This window comes from Oncorhynchus mykiss, chromosome 4 (genome assembly GCF_057628025.1).
Source record: "Oncorhynchus mykiss isolate SJ-2025 chromosome 4, ASM5762802v1, whole genome shotgun sequence".
Lineage (NCBI taxonomy): Eukaryota > Metazoa > Chordata > Actinopteri > Salmoniformes > Salmonidae > Oncorhynchus > Oncorhynchus mykiss.
Window position 1 is genome coordinate 69,068,007 of NC_143025.1, and position 23,298 is coordinate 69,091,304.

The 23,298-nt window shown below is 41.2% G+C and overlaps 1 protein-coding gene across 6 annotated transcripts; it reads right to left on the reverse strand.

The window, feature by feature from the left end:
- Positions 1–364: 364 nt before the first annotated feature.
- LOC149984117 (uncharacterized) lies at positions 365–6,412 on the reverse strand. 6 transcript variants are annotated; one of them, XM_090232864.1, is made up of 11 exons: positions 6,161–6,244; positions 5,746–5,763; positions 2,820–3,017; positions 2,520–2,722; positions 2,253–2,319; positions 2,084–2,154; positions 1,831–1,843; positions 1,364–1,561; positions 1,061–1,263; positions 813–836; positions 365–582 (listed from the first exon to the last, which is right to left on the reverse strand). In XM_090232864.1, the coding sequence occupies exons 3-11, from the start codon at positions 3,007–3,009 to the stop codon at positions 484–486; spliced, it is 1,068 nt and encodes a 355-aa protein (XP_090088990.1). In that variant the 5' UTR covers positions 3,010–3,017; positions 5,746–5,763; positions 6,161–6,244; the 3' UTR covers positions 365–483. The 6 variants fall into 6 exon arrangements, with proteins under 6 accessions (XP_090088990.1, XP_090088988.1, XP_090088986.1 ...); XM_090232862.1 differs by having other exon boundaries at positions 1,831–1,846; XM_090232860.1 differs by having other exon boundaries at positions 1,831–1,873.
- Between the last annotated feature and the right edge of the window lie 16,886 nt (positions 6,413–23,298).

Sequence of the window (23,298 nt, forward strand, 5' to 3'; positions counted from 1 at the left end):
AAATAAACATAGAAATAATAAATTGTTGTCACTGACAAAGTAGATGTCCTAACTGACTTGCCAAAACTATCGTTTGTTAACAAGACATGTGTGGAGTGGTTGAACAACGAGTTTTAATGACTCCAACCTAAATGTATGTAAACTTCAGACTTCAACTGAATCTATTTTTTAACTTAACACCTTTTTCTTTTTTTAACTGCATTGTTGGTTAAGGGCTTGTAAGTAAGCATTTCACTGTAAGGTCTACTACACCTGTTGTGTTCGGTGCATGTGACAAATAACATTTGATTTTATTTGATACAATTTTATTTTATTTTATCATTTGTGTCTGTGTTGGTGGGAAAGATGACACAAAGCAATTCGCTGGTCCTCTATCTTCCTTTATTCTTTTTCAAGGATATCACATTGGAAAATTGATATCTGATGTGAAATACAACTGGCACTCCTCTTACAGCTGTGTAATTACCTTAGATTGGCACCGTTTTATTGCAAAAAGTGAAAGCATGTTTCTTTAATCCTTCTATAAGAAGTGTATATGCCCCAGCCTACACCAATAACACCGCAGATCCAGAGAATCTTCCTCTGGAGAAAGATAAGAAAATCATGTATTAGAAAGATGCCAAATAAGTTGAGTTTTATATCTGCACTACTTATCTAGGCTTACATCTGTATATTAGTTTTACTTTCAGTACAAACATTTTTAGGAATCATTAACATACAGAACACATTTCTCAAAGTTAGTTATATGAAAATGGGTCAATACAGTATAATATGTTATTTAGAAATGTGTAATTTACAAAGTATTGGCATACCAGTCTGGCCCACTGATCTTTGTTCTGTAAAAAACAAACAAACACAAAAAGGACATTACATTCGTCAACTCCTATTTGTTTTCCTTCTTCATTTAGCTTGGTCTGCATAATGGAACCTATGGAAGAGTCCCAAAAGTCTGAACCCCACCCACACAGATTTTCCATCCTTCACAATGAAGGTATTGATTTTTACTTTTATATTATTGAACCCTTATTTTAGAAGATAAGTTGATACATTGATGCTTTACCTCAGGACCTTTGTCAAGAGCCTTTAGAATCTTTTCAATTGCTTCTTCATATCGAGGACACTCCTGTCGTCTCTGGCTCTCATGGAAGAGACAGTCCACTGTGAGTATTACATCACCTCTGGTCACTAGTCTGTTACTGTTAGATACAGTGTAGTCTGGATCGAAGGTATGTTGCAGCACTACCAGGATGACAGGTTTACCAGCTGTCAAGAGAGAGGGGATAACAGTAACAATAATCACGTAAACATACCTGATTAATGAATCATTAACGTTTTGACAATGTTCTTCATGGATATTGATTACCTGGAATCTGCTGCAGTGCTACTTCAATATCAGTCCCAGCACAAGAGACAATGGGACAGAAAGCCAGGATGACATCACTCTCCTCTAGTGACGTCACTTCAGTTAAGTGTCTTTTGGCAGCGAGACAATGAATTAATTCCTCATGAGACCCCAGAGTATTCCCAGTCACAACAGTGAAGAATTTGTCCATCGTCGACCCTATAAAGATACAAGAAATGTCTGAGGAAAACTAGAGAGGATTGTCAGATCTTTAAGCCCTGCTCACTCTGATCAACACACAAGTATTCACTTCAGTGGATGAACCCTCAGCTTATTCCATGATAACCACTTTTAACATGGTTTCATGGATATTGATTACCTTGAAGGGAACACCCTGCTTGACAGTAGATAACTGTTTCAAAAGGCCCTATGACACCTATTTATTGTGCAACATATTATATTAATGTTACATTTATAACAGTACTTACTTGTTGGATAGTCCTGCTGCAACAGAAAGAAAAGTTTAGTTTCCTTTTAAAAAATAATAGAAAAGACCCTGTGTTAATTGTTGGGGGGGGAATATTCATTTCAAAAGTCCAACATAAATTGCCACAAGCAGACTGTTATGTGTCATTCAATGTGATTTCTAATGTCGATATGTTATGAGGTAACTCTATTAGTTATCAAATATCAACAGAATGCCTAGAAGAAAATGGACATAGCTGTAGCCTTCATGCCAACCTGTTTAGGTGGCTTTGTAATCCCAGAGTTCTTGAGACCTGGAGGACGTTCGTCAGCATCGTTAACAGCATCTAAAAAACAATAGAAAAAAACAGCAGTGAGTGAGCACTGAAGGACAATGCATAGTGTAAATAAAGTGTCAAAATGAATCCCCATGTGCTGACTGTACCTTCAGGTGGATTTGAAACAGCAGGGGTTCTCTGTCTGGTCTTCTCTGGAGCAGCAGGATTACTTGTCTAGAAGGAGAGGTTGTTACTCATTCATCCAAAACAATGAATCATTTATTATAATTTATTCAAATACTAGTTTTCAAATTATGAATATTATTAAAGACAATAGCACATTAAAAAAAATAAAAAATTGGTGTCAAATCTCTGCTTTTGAATGTGTATTGTATTTAATAATAAGTTGTTTGCTGACAAGAACCAGAAACTACCTTTGGCTGTATATCTGGCCTGTCCAGAATCTTTAGAATTGCTTCTTCATTGCGAGGACACTCCAGTAGTCCCTGGTTCTCATGGAAGAGACAGTCCACTGTGAGTATTACATCACCTCTGGTCACTAGTCTGCTACTGTCAGGTACAGTGTAGTCTGGATTGAAGGTGTGATGCAGCACTACCAGAATGACAGGTTTACCAGCTGTCAAGAGAGAGGGTATAACAGTAACAATAATCACGTAAACATACCTGATTAATGAATCATTAACGTTTTGACAATGTTCATGGATATTGATTACCTGGAATCTGCTGCAGTGCTGCTTCAACATCAGTCCCAGCACGAGAGACAATGGGACAGAAAGCCAGGATGACATCACTCTCCTCTAGTGAAGTCACTTCAGTTAAGTGTCTTTTGGCAGCAAGACGGTTGATTAATTCCTCATGAGACCCCAGAGTATTCCCAGTCACAACAGTGAAGAATTTGTCCATCGTCGACCCTATAGAGATACAGGAAATGTCTGAGGTAAACTAGAGAGCATTGTCAGATCTTTAAGCCCTGCTCACTCTGATCAACACGCAAGTATTCACTTCAGTGGATGAACCCTCAGCCTATTCCATGATAACCACTTTTGGTTGGTCTTGTCTCATCGCTACAACTCCCGTACGGGCTCGGGAGAGACGAAGGTTGAAAGTCATGTGTCCTCCGATACACAACCCAACCAAGCCGCACTGCTTCTTAACACGGCGCCATCCAACCCGGAAGCCAGCCGCACCAATGTGAGGCAGGACTTGCAGCGTCACATTGGAGGCAGGACTTGCAGCGTGATCTGTGTCAGAAATAGAACTGACTTCTATTTTAGCCCTTGGCGATGCAGGTGCTCGTTGGCGCGTTCGAGCAGTGTGGTGGGTGCAATAATTGAATAACATAGATTTCTAAATGTAGCCCTCTCCTGTACTCCCTGTTCACCCACGACTGCGTGGCCATGCACGCCTCCAAATCAAACATCAAGTTTGCGGACGACACTACAGTGGTAGGCTTGATTACCAACAACGACGAGACGACCTACAGGGAGGAGGTGAGGGCCCTCTGAGCGTGGTGTCAGGAAAATAACCTCACACTCAACGTCAACAAAACAAAGGAGATGAATGTGGACTTCAGGAAACAGTAGAGGGAGCACCCCCCTATCCACATCGACGGGACAGTAGTGGAGAGTGTAGTAAGTTTAAAGTTCCTCGGCGTACACATCACGGACAAACTGAACTGGTCCACCCACACAGACAACGTTGTGAAGAAGGCGCAGCAGCGCCTCTTCAACCTCAGGAGGCTGAAGAAATTTGGCTTGTCACCAAAAGCACTCACAAACTTCTACAGATGCACAATCGAGAGCATCCTGTCGGGCTGTATCACCGCCTGGTACGGCAACTGCTCCGCCGACAACCGTAAGGCTCTCCAGAGGGTAGTGAGGTCTGCACCACAAAGCATCACCGGGGGCAAACTACCTGCCCTCCAGGACACCTACACCACCCGATGTCACAGGGAGGCCATAAAGATCATCAAGGACAACAACCACCATAGCCACTTCCTGTTCACCCCGCTATCATCCAGAAGGCGAGGTCAGTACAGGTGCATCAAAGCAGGGACCGAGAGAATGAAAAACAGCTTCTATCTCAAGGCCATCAGACTGTTAAACAGCCACCACTAACATTGAGTGGCTGCTGCCAACATACTGACTGAACTCCAGCCACTTTAATAATGGAAATTGATGGAAAAAATGTATCACTAGCCACTTTAAACAATGCAACTTAATATAATGTTTACATACCCTACATTACTCATCTCATATGTATATGTATATACTGTACTCTATATCATCTACTGCATCTTGCCATCTTTATGTAATACATATATCACTAGCCACTTTAAACTATGCCACTTTGTTTATATACCCTACATTACTCATCTCATATGTATATGTATATACTGTACTCAATACCATCTACTGCATCTTTCCTATGCCGTTCTGTACCATCACTCATTCATATATCTTTATGTACATATTCTTTATCCCTTTACACTTGTGTGTATAAGGTAGTAGTTGTGGAATTGTTGATGGTGGGGGGGGCACAGAAAATCATGAGGGGCCGCAGTTGAGCCGTCACCAAAACATAAACAATTATTTGAGGAAACATTGAATTTGACCTTACTGCTATTATGCCATAGAAACTTATCAGTCAAAAATTAAGTTAAAAGTAGGTATGTTTAGAAGTGGCTGTTCTATATCTGAGCGATATAAGAAAGCTCTGAATTTCATTTTTTTTTTTACAGTGGAATTACCCTGTGTCTGGGCTCGTCTCCATCGTGCCCTCTGCCTCGACGATGATGGCAGTATTATCAGCGGCACCTTTCTTTTAACTAAAGAAATGCGTTAATATATGTCATTTTTCAATCTTTCTTTTTTTGCTGCAGCTGACTTTCAATGAATCATATTAGTTTGCAATCATATTGTGTGAAACAATGCACGGGCCTGCAGTACGGCTAGAAGGGATCCAGCTTTTGTCATTTTAGCTAACCCTAACATTAACCCAATATTCCTAACATTCTACGTTAATTCTCCTAACCTGCTACAAAAAGACAAATCTGACATTTATTTTTAAAATATGTATCTTAAATATGCCCAGCTCATTGATGATGTGAAGCCTGAGGCAAATGCCTCTTCTGCCTAACATGCTGCGTGAGCGTTGCAAAATAAATGTACACAAACATGTTATTCAGTCCTTGCACCCACACTGCACGCGAGCGTCTGCGTGGCCAGGCTAAGAAGTAGGTTATATTTGTGACGCTCATCCCGCTGCAAGTCCGGCCCCTCCCATCTCCTCATTGGTTTTTAAGAGCATATACCCACGAGCACCTCAGGTTTGGTCAGTATGAAATGGTAAGTCCGCCATCGCTGCCACGTTAATTCTCCTAACCTGCTACTTTAGTCATTATAACCTGCTATGTAAACAAACCACCCGTTCCAATAAACCATCAGTATCACCCCATTGGCCAACCATTTTTAAATAGGATATAAAATCCATCTGTAAATTCCTGTGGAAGGCTATGTGCTGAAACAGTAAAGAAACACTTTTATCAACTTCCACTATCCTCCAAGTGTTTCTGGATTTCCTCATTGCATTAATAAGGTAAGATTGTGAAGGTGTCACATGCATAGTCCTTCAGCTTACCTTGGGGTGCATCTGCATCTGCAGGTGGTAGACAGTTTACATTGGAAAGAGAAATACATAGGTCTACTTTAAGTGCTGGTTCGAAACATTATTCAAAGTTAACATTTATCTGGTTATTATTAATGATTTTTTTTGTCCTATTCTTTACCTTGTTGCCCATTTTCAATTTTAATTGACGCTGCTTCACAAAGATCATCTGATTTTCAATGTAATAATTCAATGTAATGTAATGCGTGAGAACACATGCAAGACGCTCAAATGACAGTTTGTCCGATACAGTGTGCACTACCGCAGAACATCAAGGTGCATACTGAACTTCTAAATGTTGTCAATGTCAATGAGCCCATCAAGATAGACAAAGCAATAACAATTTGAACATTGCATTCATGAAAAGAGATTCAATGAAATAACGAACCTGCTTCTGCACCGTGTCTGTCGAAGCATTTACTTTCACTCTTGAAATATTCTCTGAACTCACTGACTTCTTATAATAAGAAAGTGAAACTAAAAGGGTCAGTATATCACGTGGATTTACATTATATATAAAATAGGATAAGTCCAAACTGCTTCTGACAAAACAGATCGTTTTATGTTCTGTATATATATTGTATATTGCTGTATACACAGCAACTCCCATGGTGACCAAAAAAATCTGCTTAATTTAGTCATTGACCTTACAATGCTATTGCCTTACATTAAGAGCAATCCTGTTGTGAGGGTTGAGCCCTGCAAGAATATAACTGATATGTCAACATTTCTAATTTTTTTACCTAATTTCTGTAATGATTCACATGTGTCTGATGCCCTCCATGTGCATGTGTAAACAGGTTGCTTTCAAATAGCTTATACTAGCTTTTTGATTGTCAATGCAAATATTTTAGAGTATTTATGCCCCCCCCCCCCCGCCCTAATGTCTCAATGTCACAAAATATATATATCATATACATATCAAATTCCTTCATTTCAGTTGATATAATATAGCTTCAGTCGATGTCGTGCTCGATGAAATATGTCATTGTCAGGATAGTGTTTAGTATGTGTTCAACTGCAGTCCAAACTGTAGTGTAAACTATATGTATACAGTGGAGGCTCCTCAGAGAAGGATGGGGAGGACTATCCTCCCTAGTGATTTTCGTTTTTTTTTAAATGGTCAGACATTTAAGTTATCCTTTTTAGAAAACGAAAGTAAATATATTCCCGTCACCAAATAATTTATTTAAACACACTGTTTTGCAATGAAGGTCGACAGTAGCCTCAACAGCACTCTGCAGGGTAGCAGCATGGTGTAGCCGGAGGACAGCTAGCTTCCGTCCTCCTCTTGGTACATTGACTTCAATACAAAACCTAGGTGGCTCTTGGTTCTCACCCCCTTCAATAGACTTCCACAGTAATTATGACAACTTCCGGAGGACGTGCTCCAACCTACCAGAGCTCTTGCAACATGAACTGACATGTTGTCCACCCAATCAAAGCAGCAGAGACTGAATCTAGTACTGAAAGCATAAGCTAACATTCACCTCAACATTTTCTCTTGACCTGTGTGCAGCTACGTTGTAAACTTTCATTCAGGCTTGGCTGTAACAACCTCATGATGGGTATATGGAAAATTTGAGGATAATGTTGTAGCCTTAACCTATCAACGTTACATTGAGCTGGGTGAATGGAATATGAATGGAATATGCTGTAATAGAAATAAGGCCATGCTCATTACAACAACAAAAAATCCTCCTTCCTCATCATAAACAGCTCTGACCGCAACTGGTGTATAATCCAGTGTCAGTCATCTTGATTCACAAGGCGAGTGATTATATCATTGTCAGTGGAACATCAACAGGCACAGCAGCTGAGCAGCAGATTCTTCTGAAAAGAGGGTAACATATGTGAATGTTTGTATGGAAAACAATGAGAATGTGTCTCTTGTGTCAACAATAAGTATACACCAATATTCAACTCTATCGCCATCATGTGGAATACAAGTGAAATGGCTTACCTTTGGTTATATGTTGAACCTCAGAATCTTTTTGACTACTTTTCAATGCAACGACACTCCTGTAGTCCCTGGCTCTCATGAAAGAGACAGTCCACTGTGAGTATTACATCACCTCTGGTCACTAGTCTGCTACTGTTAGATACAGTGTAGTCTGGATTGAAGGTATGATGCAGCACTACCAGGATGACAGGTTTACCAGCTGTCAAGAGAGTGAGGGACAGACAAGAACAATAAATCATTCAGGAAAACAGATAATTACAATATATTAAGGTACAGAATGTTTGTGGTAAGGAGTGCAATACATGTGGTTTGAAAGGAGTGTAGGTTGCAGTACATGTGGTTTGAAAGGAGTAAGTATCAGATCCTTAAATCTAGGGCAAGCATTCATATTGAAATCCTGGAATCTGCTGCAGTGCTACTTCAATATCAGTCCCAGCACAACAGACGATGGAACAGAAAGCCAGGATAACATTATTCTCTTCCTTCGTCACTTCAGTTAAACCTCTTCCTGTAGTGAGACACCCTGTAAAGTCCTCATGAGACGTCCCAGGATTCCCAGTTGTTACAGTGAAGAATTTCAGAGTAGTACTTATACTGTATCATGTATTACATCTGATCACATTGTACACAAAACTATGATGTTAATGTCATCTGGTCTCTTTCCCAAGTGTTCTCTCACGTTGGACCTGCAACATCTTCTCCAGAATCGCTTCTTTGTGTTGTGAGAGTCGAGCACGGTATATATCAACCTCAAATATATGCCTCTGTTTTATGTAATAGGAACATTTTGTTATTTACAGAATATACTGTATAACATAAACCATTTGGAAATATGGAGCAATCTAAAATGTTCACTTTCGTGCAACTACAATAATAAGCAGTAGCCCACAGTAGAATAATTTAAATGTAAGCCTACATATTTCATTATATTTACGCTGTTGCTTATTTTTCTTTTTGCTTAGTTGGGGGTTGTTTTCAATGATGTTGCAGAGCAGGATGTCGAGTAGGCAATTATTTATCACCCCGCCCTGATCTATGGATCACCCCTGGCCTGTCAATAAAATACAAATACACATCAGTGCAATACCTTCCTTCATATCTCAACCGTTTGTAGCAGGACGTTTGAATCCAAACAGAGATACCAACCAGTCAATTGCAACATTTGGAAAAAGAGAAATATTAGGGAGGTAAAACTACAATAGTCCATAAATGTTGCAGTAACACTACAGTAGTCAGCAGTCATTTTAGCCAATGTGTCAGCAGGTCTAAACCAGTGGCAATTAAATACCCCTAGTCGATCTTCTGTCAGTGTCACTTGAATCCAAGCAGTGATACATTGGGTTTGGATTATTTTACAATGTAGAAAATTGTAAAAATAAAGAAAAACGAGTAGGTGTGTCCAAACTTTTGACTGGTACTGTATGTACTGTATAACATAATTGGATAGGGTCAGAGCAAGGTGTACATTTCATGGCTTACACCAGTAAACCCACCAGTAAACTCATGTCAGATCAGTGATTACATCAAAAAAAGGAGAATGATGGGATTCATTTTGTACAAAATAATTCAAACACATGTCACATCTCATAGGATGCCTCTGTGCTCTTGCCCTACCACAGTTTGTGTGGATGCCCTCCATTCTATGACGAGAACGACACCAAGCTCTATGAGCAGATTCTGAAGGCTGAATACGAGTTTGACTCTCCTTACTGGGGCCCTATCTCCAACTCAGGTACGGCAGTCCTCTACTCAGATGAAAGAAACATAAATCCAGTCCATTTCAATATATATTACATTATGTTGCCAGTATTACTCCACTTTGTCAGTGATTTCGTATTATTGGAAATGGCTACCTGGGATTGGTGTTTCTTTGAGCGTGTGCCAAACTGTCAGTGTGTGTATGGGTTTAGTCATTATACACTGACTGGCCAAGGAACAGAGTCACTGTGTGTGAGATCATTACTAAGAGAGCACCAGGGATCATGGTACACAGAGAACTTAGAGACCTGCAGGACTGGTTCGAAGTCTAGCCAATGCCAGGCTGGAGTCTGGCCAGTGTTTTTTTACTGCAGTGAAGTTCCTTGTTGGAGCCTGGATTGAAGTGATAGTTTAGCTCTCATTTGGCAAACTTTTTTCATATGGAACTAAACTTTAAAAACACCTGCTCTTTCCATGACATAGAGTCACTAGGTGAATCCAGGTGACAGCTATGATCCCTTATTGACATCACTTGTTAAACTACTTCAGTGTAGATGAATGGTAGGAAACAGGTTAAAGAAGGATTTTTAATCCTTGAGACATGGATTGTGTGTGTGCCATTCAGAGGGTGAATGGGCAAGACAAAATATTTAGAGCTGAAATACACTACATTACCAAAAGTATGTGGACACCTGCTCGTCAAACATCTCATTCCAAATTATGGACATTAATACGGAGTTGGTCCCCCCCCTACGCTGCTATAACAGCCTCCACTCTTCTGGGAAGGATTCCACTAGACCTTGGAACATTGCTGCGGGAACACTCTTCACTTTAGCCACAAGAGTATTAGTGAGGTCGGGCACGGATGTTGGGCGATTAGTCTTGGCTCGCAGTCGGTGTTCCAATTCATCCCAAAGGTGTTCGATGGGGTTGAACACCTTTGGGCCAGTCAAGTTCTCCCACACAGACCTTGACAAACCATTTCTGTATGGACTTCGCTGAAACTGGAAAGGGCCTTCCCCAAATTGTTGCCACAAAGTTGGAATTGCAGAATCGTCTAGAATGTCATTGTATGTTGTAGCGTTTCCCTTCACTGGAACTTAGTGCAGTAGTGAAAAAAGTACCCAATTGTACCCAAATATACTTAAGTATCAAAAGTAAATGTAATTGTATGGGATTTCCTCCTCTTCTTCCGAAGAGGAGAGGCGAAAAGGATCGGAGGACCAATATGCGGCGTGGTAAGTGTCCATGGTTCTTTTAATAAGAAATAGTACAACTGAATACAAAAACAATAAACGTGGACTGAACAAAACACAGACACGGAAACAAACACCCACAAACACACAGTGAAACCCAGGCTACCTAAGTATGATTCTCAATCAGAGACAATCAGAGGCAGGTGTCATTAGTTGAGAACCATACTAGGCCGAAACATAGAAATCCCCAAATCATAGAAAAACAAACATAGACTGCCCACCCCAACTCACGCCCTGACCATACTAAATAATGACAAAACAAAGGAAATAAAGGTCAGACAGAACGTGACAGTAATTGCTTAAATATATTTAAGTGTCAAAAGTAAAAGTATAAATCAATTCAAATTCCTTATATTATGCAAACCAAACGGCACCATGTTCTTATTTGTTTTATTTACAGATAGCCAAGGGATTCGCTCCAACACTCAGACATCATTTACAAACGAAGCATGTGTTTGAGTTTGCCAGATCAGAGGCAGTATGGATGACCAGGAATGTTCTATTGATGTGTGTGAATTAGACCATTTTCCTGTCCTGCTAAGCATTCAAAATGTAACGAGTACGTTTGGCTGTCAGGGGAAATGTATAAAGTAGAAAGTACATCATTTTCTTTAGGAATGTAGTAAAGTAAATGTTGTCAAATATAAATAAAGGAAAGTACAGAAAACTACTTAAGTAGTCCTTTCAAGTATTTTTACTTAAGTACTTTACATCACTGACTAAGTGGCCTAGCCCGAACCATGAAAAACAGCCCCAGACCATTATTTCTCCTCCACCAAACTTTACAGTTGGCACTATGCATTCAGGCAGGTAGCGTTCTCCTGGCATCCGCCAAACCCAGATTCGTCTCTAGGACTACCAGATGGTGAAGCGTGATACATCACTCCAGAGAGCGCGTTCCCACTGCTCCAGAGTCCAATGGCGGTGAGCTTTACACCACTCCAGCCAACGCTTGGCATAGCCCATGGTGATCTTAGGCTTGTGAGCGGCTGCTCGGCCATAGAAACCCATTTCATGACGCTCCCGACGAACAGTTCTTGTGCTGATGTTGCTTCCAGAGGCCGTTTGGAACTCTGTAGGGAATGTGGCAACCGAGGAGAGACCATTTTTACGCGTGACACCTTTCAGCACTTGGCGGTACCGTTCTGTGAGCTTGTGTGGCTTACCACTTCGCAGCTGAGCCGTTGTTGCTCCTAGACGTTTCCACTTCACAATAACAGCACGTACAGTTGACTGGTGCAGCTCTAGATGTGCAGAAATTTCACAAACTGACTTGTTGCTAAGGTGGCATCCTGTGACAGTGCCACGTTGAAAGTCACTGAGCTCCTAAGTAAGGCCATTCTAGTGCCAATGTTTGACTAAGGAGATTGCATGGCTGTGTGCTCGATTTTATACATCTGTCAACAACAGGTTTGGCTGAAATAGCCAAATCCACTAATTTGAAGTGTTGTCCACATACTTTTGGCCATGTAGTGTATGTCACTTTTTGGGCGACCCAACTAAATTCACATAGAAATGTTATATCTATGCTTCCCGTGCTGAAGTTTCGTTTTTGCGTCTTATACTTTTGGTTTTGTAAACCAGCTTCAAACAGCTGAAAGTACAATATTTTTGGTTATGGAAAATATATTTGTTTCAAATATTTTTTATTAAACACACACAGGAATGGTGTATAAGGTATACAAGACAGGTATACAATTCTTATCTAAACATACAAGAGCATAAAGGAACAACAAGACCCATAAACCTGGGTGCAGAACAAATCATACAAAACACGACATACAAAACAAGGACAAGTAGAAAGAAAGAGGGAAGATGTCCCCCCTATCCCCCCCCTTATTCCCCCAAACCCCACCCCCCCCAACTGCTCGGGTGGCAGGGCCAGCACACGCTGCCCAAAGGTAGATTAAAATATTACAATTGAGAGTGCGTTAATAAGTACAAATTCACAGCGCCGACTCGTCCAAGTAGGAGAGGAAAGGCTGCCAGATTTGATCAAATGTTGATAATTTATTGTTCAGAATATATCTAATTCTTTCTAAGTGTACAGTATTTGCCAATTCACTGAGCCATAATTTGGTAGAGGGCGCTTCCCTCCTCTTCCAAAACAACAAGATTAGTTTTTTTGCCGAGATGAGACCGTACGAGATGAGTTGTTTTTGGGGGTTGGTTAATCCGTTTAGGGACTCAGATACTCCCAGGATTATCAGAAGCGGGTCTGGATCTATTGAAGTCTCCAAAACTTCAGAGAGGATCCCAAAAATTCCACTCCAATAATCATGCAAGCTAGAGCATAGGGCAAAGCAGTGGAGTAGTGTACCCTGCGTAGCCTGACATTTATCACATGTAGGGGATGTCTCAGGAAATATACTATGCAGTTTAGTTTTAGAATAGTGTAATCTGTGTAATACCTTGAATTGTATGAGACGATGTCTGGAATTAATGGAGCATGTGTGGATGTACTCCAAGCTCTCTTCCCAGTCTGCCACCGAGATGTCAGTCCCTAGTTCTTCCTCCCATTTAGCCTTAATGGCATCAGTGGAAGGTGTGCTAACAGATTGAAAAGCATCATATAGACGCGATATCAGTTTATCGGAGGTGGGGCATATTTTTATGCATCCGTCAAACATGGAAGGTTTAGCATTCCCAAATGTTGGGAGGTGTTTTCTAACGTAGTCTCTAATTTGTAGGTATCTGAAAAAATTACTTCTGGGAAGGTTATAAGTTTCCCTCAGCAACTCAAAGGAAGCAAAGGTCCCTTCTATGTATAAATCCCCTATGGTACTTATCCCCAACTCTCCCCATCGCTCAAAGGTGTTATCAAGGTTAGAAGGGGCAAAGGAGGGATTCCTGGCGACAGGGAGCATGAATGACATTGGTCTAAGCTCAAAGTGGACTTTAATTTGCTTCCAGATTCGAACTGTGCTATGTATAATAGGATTGTTACAATAAAGTGACATCTCCAGATTGACAGGCGACAAAATCACAGCGCCAATAGAGAAGGGGTGACACTCCTCACGCTCCATACTAAGCCAGCTGGATGCCGGAAGTACGTCATCCAGCAGAAACGTAACAATGCGGAGGTTAGCGGCCCAGTAATAAAATATAAAATTTGGGAGAGACAATCCTCCTTCCATTTTAGATTTACAGAGGTGCTTTTTACCTATCCTGTGTGTTTTATAATCCCAGATGAAAGGATTGATAATTGAGTCCAGTTGTTTATGAAAGGATTTAGGTATGAATACTGGGATGTTCTGATATAGGTAGAGCAGTTGTGGGAGGAAGACCATTTTAATGGCATTAATTCTTCCGAGCAGAGAAATTGGGAGAGTTCTCCAAAATAGTATGTTTGATTTGAGTTTTTGTATCAGAGAGGGGAAATTCTCTTTAAATAGTAAGGAGTATTGTTTGGTAACTACAATTCCTAGGTAGGTAAATTTTTCTGAAGATAACTTAAATGGGAGATGTTCTAGCCAGGAGGTATTTTGCGACCGTATGGGCATTAGTTCACTCTTGTTCCAATTTATTCTGTATCCCGAGAAGGTACCAAACAAATTGATCACATCAAGAATAGCTGGGATACTAGCCTGGGGTTCTGTTACATAGAGGAGGATGTCATCTGCGTATAGGGAGATCTTATTTAGAGTATCTTTAGTATTATAGCCGTGTATTGCTGCATGAGATCTAATCGTCTGAGCGAGCGGTTCGATAATTAGGGCGAAGAGCAAAGGCAACAGCGCACAACCCTGCCTTGTCCCCCTGTTGAGGTTAAATCGGGGCGACAATGATTGGTTAGTGAGTATTCTGGCACAGGGGTTCCTATATAAAAGCTGGATCCATTTTATGAACCTATCTCCAATATTACATTTCTGTAGGACCTTGAATAGATAGGGCCACTCAACTTGGTCAAAGGCCTTTTCGGCGTCAAGAGATATGACAGCAAGGTCCACGTTGGGTAACCTCTGAGAATACATAACATTGAAGAGGCGCCTGAGATTGAAGAATGAGTGTCTGTTAGGGATAAAGCCGGTCTGATCCGAATGGACCAATTTGCCAATTAAAGTGCTAAGCCTGTTAGCCAGAGTTTTTGCTAAAATCTTTTGGTCTGTATTAAGGAGAGATATTGGTCTGTATGACCCTACCTCTTCTGGATCTTTACCCTTCTTATGTATAACTGTAATGAACGCTTCGTCCAAAGTAGAAGGGAGAGCTCCATCCTCATTGGCCTGAACCAAAATTTTGTGCAGATAGGGAGAGAGCATGTTGCTGAATGTTTTATAGAATTCACCAGGGTATCCATCTGGGCCCGGGGTCTTGCCACTCTTTAGAGATTTAATTGTTTCTCGAATTTCATCAAGAGATATTTCCTTATTCAGGAAGTTAGAATCTTCCTGGTTCAGGGCAGGAAGATTACAGTCCTCCAAAAATGTTTGCATAATTAAGGGGTTAGGATCCGCTTTAGATGTATATAGAGTCTCATAAAACTGCCGGAATCTGTCATTGATGTCTTTGGGGGAAGAGAGTAATTCCCCAGATGCAGATTTAACCCTGTGAATCATTCGGTCACTCACATTTTTTCGAAGTTGTCTAGCGAGTAATTTGTGTGGTTTGTCACCAAACTCAAAATATTTTTGCTTGGCATAGAGAAAAGATTTAGCAATTTTAGCTGAAAGAATCTGATTATATTCAAATTTTAAAGAGGTAATTTTTTTATGTTTCTCCATAGATGGGTGGCTAGCATTCTCCCTATCCAGTAAGTGAATTTGTCCCTCCAGTTCTTCCAGTTTCCCTCTGTTTTGTCTACTCCTGGCAGCCTGAAAGGAGATGATACAGCCTCTCAGATAAGCCTTCAGTGTTTCCCACAATAATGCTGGGGAGGTCTCTGTGTTGTCATTGGTATCAAAGAAAAATGTAATTTGGTCTTTAAGATATTCACAGAGTGTTGGTTCTGTGAGGAGTTGAGGATTCAACCTCCAGACCCTCTCGTTTGGTACAATGTCACCCAATCTCAGGGAGAAGGTGAGTGGACTGTGGTCCGAGATTATAATATCATGATACCTCACATTGCAGGTATAGGGGAGTAGTCTAGCATCCAACAAAAAGTAGTCAATTCGAGTGTAAACCTTGTGAACATGAGAGTAAAAGGAGTATTCCCTACCCGTAGGGTTAGCGATCCTCCATATATCAAATAAGTTCACATTTTTTATGTAGGTATTCAAGAATTCACTTGAATAGGAGGTAGGGGTTCGCCGAGTAGAGGATCTATCCAAATATTGGTCTAGCACACAGTTAAGGTCCCCTCCAATGACCAGGTTAGTATGGGAGATATCTGGAATCAGGGCAAGGACTCTTTTGAAAAAAGAGGGGTTGTCAATGTTTGGCCCATAGATATTTAGTAGAGTTACTGAGGTAGAGTGGATTTCTCCTATTGCGATCACATACCGACCCTCTTTATCCGCAATAGTCGTTTTATGTAGAAAGGGAATTCCTTTCCGTACCAGAATCGCTGTGCCTCTCGTTTTGGCAGAGAAGTTAGAGTGATACACTTGCCCCACCCACCTACACTTAAGTCTGCCATGAGAGTTATTCTTCAGATGGGTTTCTTGCAAAAATATAATATCAGACGAGAGTGCTTTCAAGTGGGCTAGGACCTTGCCCCTCTTAATTGGTTCGTTTAAACCCTTGACATTCCAGGAAGTGAATGTAAGCCCCGCCCTCCTCTCGTTTGTAGTTCCTATGGTGGCCTGCATACCATGTAGCTTGATAAAAAGGTAAGAAAGCGCACCAAACCATCACGATCAGCATATGTAGCACCTACACCCGAGCAGTATCCAACCCACCCCTCCCCCCTGCAAGCACCTTTACTTCCCACCCTGTTCCCCTAATTTCCCCAACACTTACCCCCCCCCCATCAACCCACATTTAACAGGCATGCACAAACAGGAGAGAAAAAAAAGGAAAAATAAAAAGAATAAACACATTGTCTGGCCGATGCCAAAAAAGCACGGCGCGACCTCGAACAAGAGGTAAAACAAAAATAAAATCCCAACTATACGTTCACCTCTCACTATCCTAGAACTTCTACTAACATATGAACTGAGGAGGCTCCCGCGAGTTAAGTGTTCAGTTAACATCTAATAAACCTAAACAGAATAAGTTGCAACTTAAACATATTGCGCATTTAAGCGTCATCCTGGGTCAATCCCAGAGATAAGCAAGATATAGCCTCAAGATTATATTGCTAAGCACTGCCGGTCAAAAAATAAACCATCCACAACCGACATAGTCAGCTGTACCTTTACATACTGTGGGTCAGGAGATCGGAACAAGGATTTGTTAAATTAAACGTTCCCCCCATAAACAAAATATGTTTAATAAAAAATAAATAAAAATATATACATTATATATATATATATATATACATATATACACATATACATACATACATACATACATACATATATATATATACACACATACATACATACATATACACACATACACACACATACATATATATACATACATACATACATCTACACGTACATACACATACATACATACAGACATATATACACACATACACATATACACACACACAGATATACATATACACATACACACTTATACATACACACACATACACACATATATATATATATATACACATACATACATACACACACATACATACACATACACACATACATCCATACATATATACACACATACATACACACACATACATACACATACACACATACATACACACACATACATACACACATATATATACATACACACACACACACACACATACATACATATACATGTATGTATACATACCCACACAAAAAAATCATATATAAAAATATATATTTAAAGAATATGTATATACATCCATATGCACATATACACATACAAACATTCATACCCCAGAATAACAATCTACACTGATTTAAAATATACACATACATAATACTAAAATGCTAAGAGAAAATAGTAATAAAGTACAAATTGTAATTATATGTACGCACACCTACACAGACATAAGCACTACAGAGGGCTGGTGGGACTCTAGTCGGGAGAGAGGCCCACGGCCAGACAAAGGCAGGACGGCACAAAACATCAACCTGCTAACCAGGTGTCTGCCCCCTCCCAACCATCACCCCCAGTCCCCTGCAAGCAATAAATAAATGGTATGGTAGTAAGAATAATGTAAGGATTGTAAAATAAATAACGAAACAAAACAAAAGTGGGGGAATATAAGTATATCCGTCCGAAAGTGTCAGTGATCAAACCTGGAAGTAAAAAATATGCATCGCTGAGCACAGCCGGGATGAAAGTGAATGTAACGTTAATTGAGAGCTCTGACCGCCATCCATCGGTAGCCCTTGTTGAGCCCGTTTAATACGTTTTCACCCAATATGGTATAGTATGGATTCGAGTCCATGAGCAGACCCTAACACGCAATAACAAGGCACTCTAACCTGTACGGGGGATTGGTGTATATCCCCGGATAAACTTCTCTGCGTCCAAAACCGAGGAGAGCCAAATCTTCTCACCGGAAGGCGGGGTAATTCTTAGCCTTGCAGGGAAGAGTAAGGCTGGGCGAAGATGGAGTTTGTAGAGTGTTGTAATAACATATTAAAACATGTAATGACGCATTCACGGACTGTTGTTAAACACACTGATAACCCATGAATATACACTGCTCCAAACCCTTTGGGATGGGCTACAAAGACAAAGAACTCTGTCAAGAACCAATGAGATACAGACAACAGGCTGGAGAGGACTGTCTATCACCTACGAACAACCAACCAGGAGCCAGGACTACTAGAATCTACCTACGTCATTTCAATGTATAAATGTACTGCCCAAATATGTGGGACGCCCTCTTTTTTCCGAAAACTCCCTAAGGGTTGGACGATAAGGGCCGTGCTGCACGTTTGCCAGATATCACTATGCTAGATTAAAAGGCCTCAAATATACCGTATCCGCCTTGTCCAGAGTCTCATCTTGGTCTTGTCTCTCCTATAATTAATTCTTTGACAAGAGTTTGGTCATGACATCTCTGTAGTCGGCGCGATGCTTTGCCACATCGGGCGCATAATCCTCATAGACACGGAATGGATGCCCTTTATGTGAAAGGTTGCCCCTCCTTCGAGCTTCACGCAGGATAAGATCCTTGGTCTTGAAACTGTGACAGCAGATGATTACTGGGCGAGGACGTTTGCCCGGTCCAGGCACTGGGACAAGGGAGCGATGTGCGCGATCCAGCTGGGGATCCGAATCCAAAACATCCGATCCCATTGCATCTTTCAATAACTTGGCGAAGAAGTCGGTGGGGCGAGAGCCCGCCTCTACCCCCTCTGCCAGACCAACAACGCGAAGGTTATTACGTCTGGATCGGCCCTCCAGGTCCACCACTTTCACAGAAAGCCTCTGCCCAGTATCCTGCAATGACGTGCATAGCTTCTCTAACTCGTCGATCCTACCAGCGTTGTATTCAGAAGCTTTCTCAAGGTCCACAATACTCTGGCCATGCGAAGCGACCGTTCGAATGATGCTCTCGATTTTGGTGTCCAGTTCAGCAATAGTGGTCTTAAGATCCTCAGCTATAGCAACACGTAGCTCCCCCAAAGCCCGGGTAAGTTCTGTAAGTGTCACGTTGTTGCAGGTGCCTCCCGCCATGTCTGTCTCGTTGTTTAGTGGGGAGTAGGCCTCCGCTGTGGATTTATTGTCCTTTGGTCGCTTATTACTCGGCATTTTCATATAAAAAGTTACAATCTTGTATTAGAAAGAAACGTTTGTTGTAAAAAGTGCCATAAAGTAGGTTAAATTCGATTATTTCTCAAAAAAGTTGCAGGAGCCTCTCACGCACAGCCGTTCACTCCAACATGCTAGCTCCGCCCCTGGAAAATATATTTGGTATATATGGTACATTTTAGCAACTAGGAAATGGCAGAAAGATTTCTGCATAGTGCATCTTTATGCTCTCGAGTTGCGCAGCGGTCTAAGGCACTGCATCTCAGTGCTAGCGGGGTCACTACAGACCCTGGTTCGATCCCAGGCTTTATCACAACCGGCCGTGATCAGGAGTCTCATAGGGTGGCTCACAATTGGCCTAGCCTCGTCCGCGTTAGGGTGTTTGGCCAGGGTAGGCATTCATTGTATATAAGGATTTGTTTTAACTGAATTTAACTCTTAAGGATCGGACACTTTTTTTTCAATATTCGCCTAGAAAGACATATCTAACTGTCTGTAGCTCAGGACCTGAAGCAAGGATATGCATATTCTTGGTACCATTTAAAAAAAAAAAATTTTACCTTTATTTAACCAGGCAAGTCAGTTAAGAACAAATTCTTATTTTCAATGACGGCCTGGGAACAGTGGGTTAACTGCCTGTTCAGGGGCAGAACGACAGATTTGTACCTTGTCAGTTTGTGGACAAACTTTGAAGTTTGTGGAAATGTGAAAGGAATGTTGATCTGGTGCAATTTAGATTCTGGCCATTAGATGGCAGCAGTGTATGTGCAACATTTAAGACTGATCCAATGAACCATTGCATTTCTGTTCAAGATTTTGTATCAAGACTGCCCAAATGTGCCTAATTTGTTTAATAACTTTTCAAGTTCAAAATTGTGCACTTTCCTCAAACAATAGCATGGTATTCTTTCACTGTAATTGCTACTATAAATTTGACAGTGCAGTTAGATTAACAAGAATTTCAGATATGTCTATGTCCTGGGAAATGTTCTTGTTGCTCATGCATAATGCTCATGCTAATCGCATTAGCCTACATTAGCTCAACCATCACATGGGGAGCCACCGATCCTGAATAAGTTTTAAATAAAGTTTAAATATATATATTTTTTTAAATAAAGTACCTTTGAACAGGGTATGGTAGTAGGTGCCAAGCGCACTGGTTTGTGTCAAGAACTGCAACGCTTCTGGATTTTTCACACTCAACAGCAGTTTCCTGTGTGTATCAAGAATGGTGCACCAGCCAACTCGACATAACTGTGGGAAGCATTGGAGTCAACATGGGCCAGCATCCCTGTGGAACATTTTAGACACCTTGTAGAGGCCATACGCCGACGAATTGAGGCTGTTCCGAGGGCGAAAGGTGTGGGGGGAGGGGGTGCAACTCAATATTATGAAGATGTTCCTAATGTTTGGTATACTCAGTGTATATGTCATTAGGTAATCTACTGGCATTTAAACAAGATGTAAAAGAACGATGACTGACATACTTAACAAGGAGTGGACAATCTTAGCTCCATTATTGAGTAGTCCATAATGTAATAACTGCCAATAATGTAATATCTTTTTTGTCCTTTCAAATGTAATAACGAGTCTCCTGACCCATAGCAACAGATAAAGAGAGATAGAGATACATAGAAGGTGTAGTACCTCTGACACTCTGGTCCACACGAGTTTCCTGGCCAGCATCACAAGAGGGCGGGTGGGGGGGGGCGTAGTGCAGTTAATGTGTGTGTTTGTAATGCAGTGTGAGTTGGCTAGGTGTCTGTAGCCAACTCCATTGCTGTCATTGTCAAGCCAAACCGTTGGCATCACCGTGAGTGACAAGGAGTTGGCAGGATGGCACAAACAGACTGGGAATCAGGCTAAGGTCTGCAGCAGCAAGGAATGTGTGTGAGAGTGTGTGTGTGTGGAAGAGCATGTTGTGGCTAGAACAGAACAGTGGAAGGTATCTCTCCTCCTCTTTGTTGCCATAACTTCTTCCCCCTCAGGGGAAATATTTCGGACCAGATTAATAATTTCTACTCCCCGTCAGTCACATCACTGATTTATTTGACTAACCTCTTATGTTAGAGCAGTGACTCCCAACTCCAGTACTCACAACAGCCCAACTCCAGTCCTCCAGTACCCCCAACAGCACAACTCCAGTCCTCCAGTACCCCCAACAGCACACATTCTTGTTGCCTCAGACAAGCACACCTGACTCAACTGATCAACTGATCATCAAGCCCTCAATGAGTTGAATCAAGTGAGTTTATCCTGGGCTTCACCAAAAATGTGTGCTGTTGGGGATACTTGAGAACTGGAGTTGGAAACACTGTCATCCAGAAGGTGAGGTCAGTACAGGTGCATGAAAGCTGGGACCAAGAGACTGAAAAATAGCTTCTATTTCAAGGCCATCCGACTGTTAAATAGCCATCACTAACCGGCATTGGCTAGTGATGGAGCAGGTTACGCAACCCTGCCCCATATACATAGACTTGGAATCACTGACCACTTTAATAATGGAATACTAGTCACTTTAATAATGTTTACATACTGCTTTACTCATCTCATGTAAACACTGTATTCTATTCTACTGTATTTTAATCAATGCCACTCCAACATTGCTCAATCTAATATTCATATATTTCTTATATTTTCCTTTACTTTTAGATGTTTCTGTATTGTTAGATACTACTGCACTGTTGAAGCTACAAGCATTTCGCTACACCCACAATAGCATCTGCTAAATGTGTGCATGTGACCAATAACATGTTTATTTTGTTTGATACAACAGAGTTAGTGAGAGCCACACATTGGACACAACGACAAAACAAAGCAAGGTGGCTCGCTTGTAGGACTAGGCCTGTACCTTGATTACTGAAGGAGCAGGGAAGGATGGTAAGGTGCCAGCACTGCCACACTCAACTTAGTAGAGCAAATGAATCAGCCTGGTCTCATAGACTAGACGTAACATAGTAAACATTGTTGAGGAAATCTCGTATCAAGGACCAGGCAGAGCTCATTATCCAGTTAATAAGAGTTTGTTCAAGCAATTGCAAGGGAGATCACACTCGGGATAAATCGGAGAGGAAACTCAAAGTTTGAGTCGTACACAGTCATTATATACTTCTTACACAAAGAGCTGCTTGCTTCTCCTAAATGGGTGGCAAGCTTACATGAGAGATAATGGATACTTGGCTCCACTTCCTTAAAGCATTGTACACCAGTTCTCACAGACTATATGTCTAAGAGAGGGGACTGATGAGTTCCTAAAAACGTATTTAGCTGGAAGAAGATTTCAACCTTGAGCTAGGCCTTTGGTGCCCGAAGAGATAAGGAGCCTGCACCAAATAACTCCTTTGTGCGCCGTGAGAAGAGGAACACAAGACAGCCATGGAAAATTACCAGTTGAATAGCACTAGACAACTCAACAGTGGCTATTTTAGCATGTAAATCTTGGTGGGGCAAACTCAAAAAAATATGTTTTAGATGCGTGCCAGCAAAGCCACTACACTGAACAACACTAAACAATACATTCATTGGACTATAAAGGTAAAAAACGGTGCCCACAAACTGTTCAAGCCTACATAAAGCTGCCCCAACAGCAGTGTCCCAACAGCAGTCCCAACAGCAGTCCCAACACCTTACCACTGTTACACCTGGTTGGTGAAGTGCTGCAGATATGGATGTCCTTCTGGAAGTTTCTTCCATCACTACAGAGGAACTTTAGAGCTCTCAGAGTGACCGTCAGGTTCTTGGTCACCTCCCTGACCAAGGCCCTTCTCCCCCGATTGCTCAGTTTGGCCGAGCGGCTAGCTCTAGGAAGAGCCTTGGTGGTTATCAACTTCTTCATTTTAT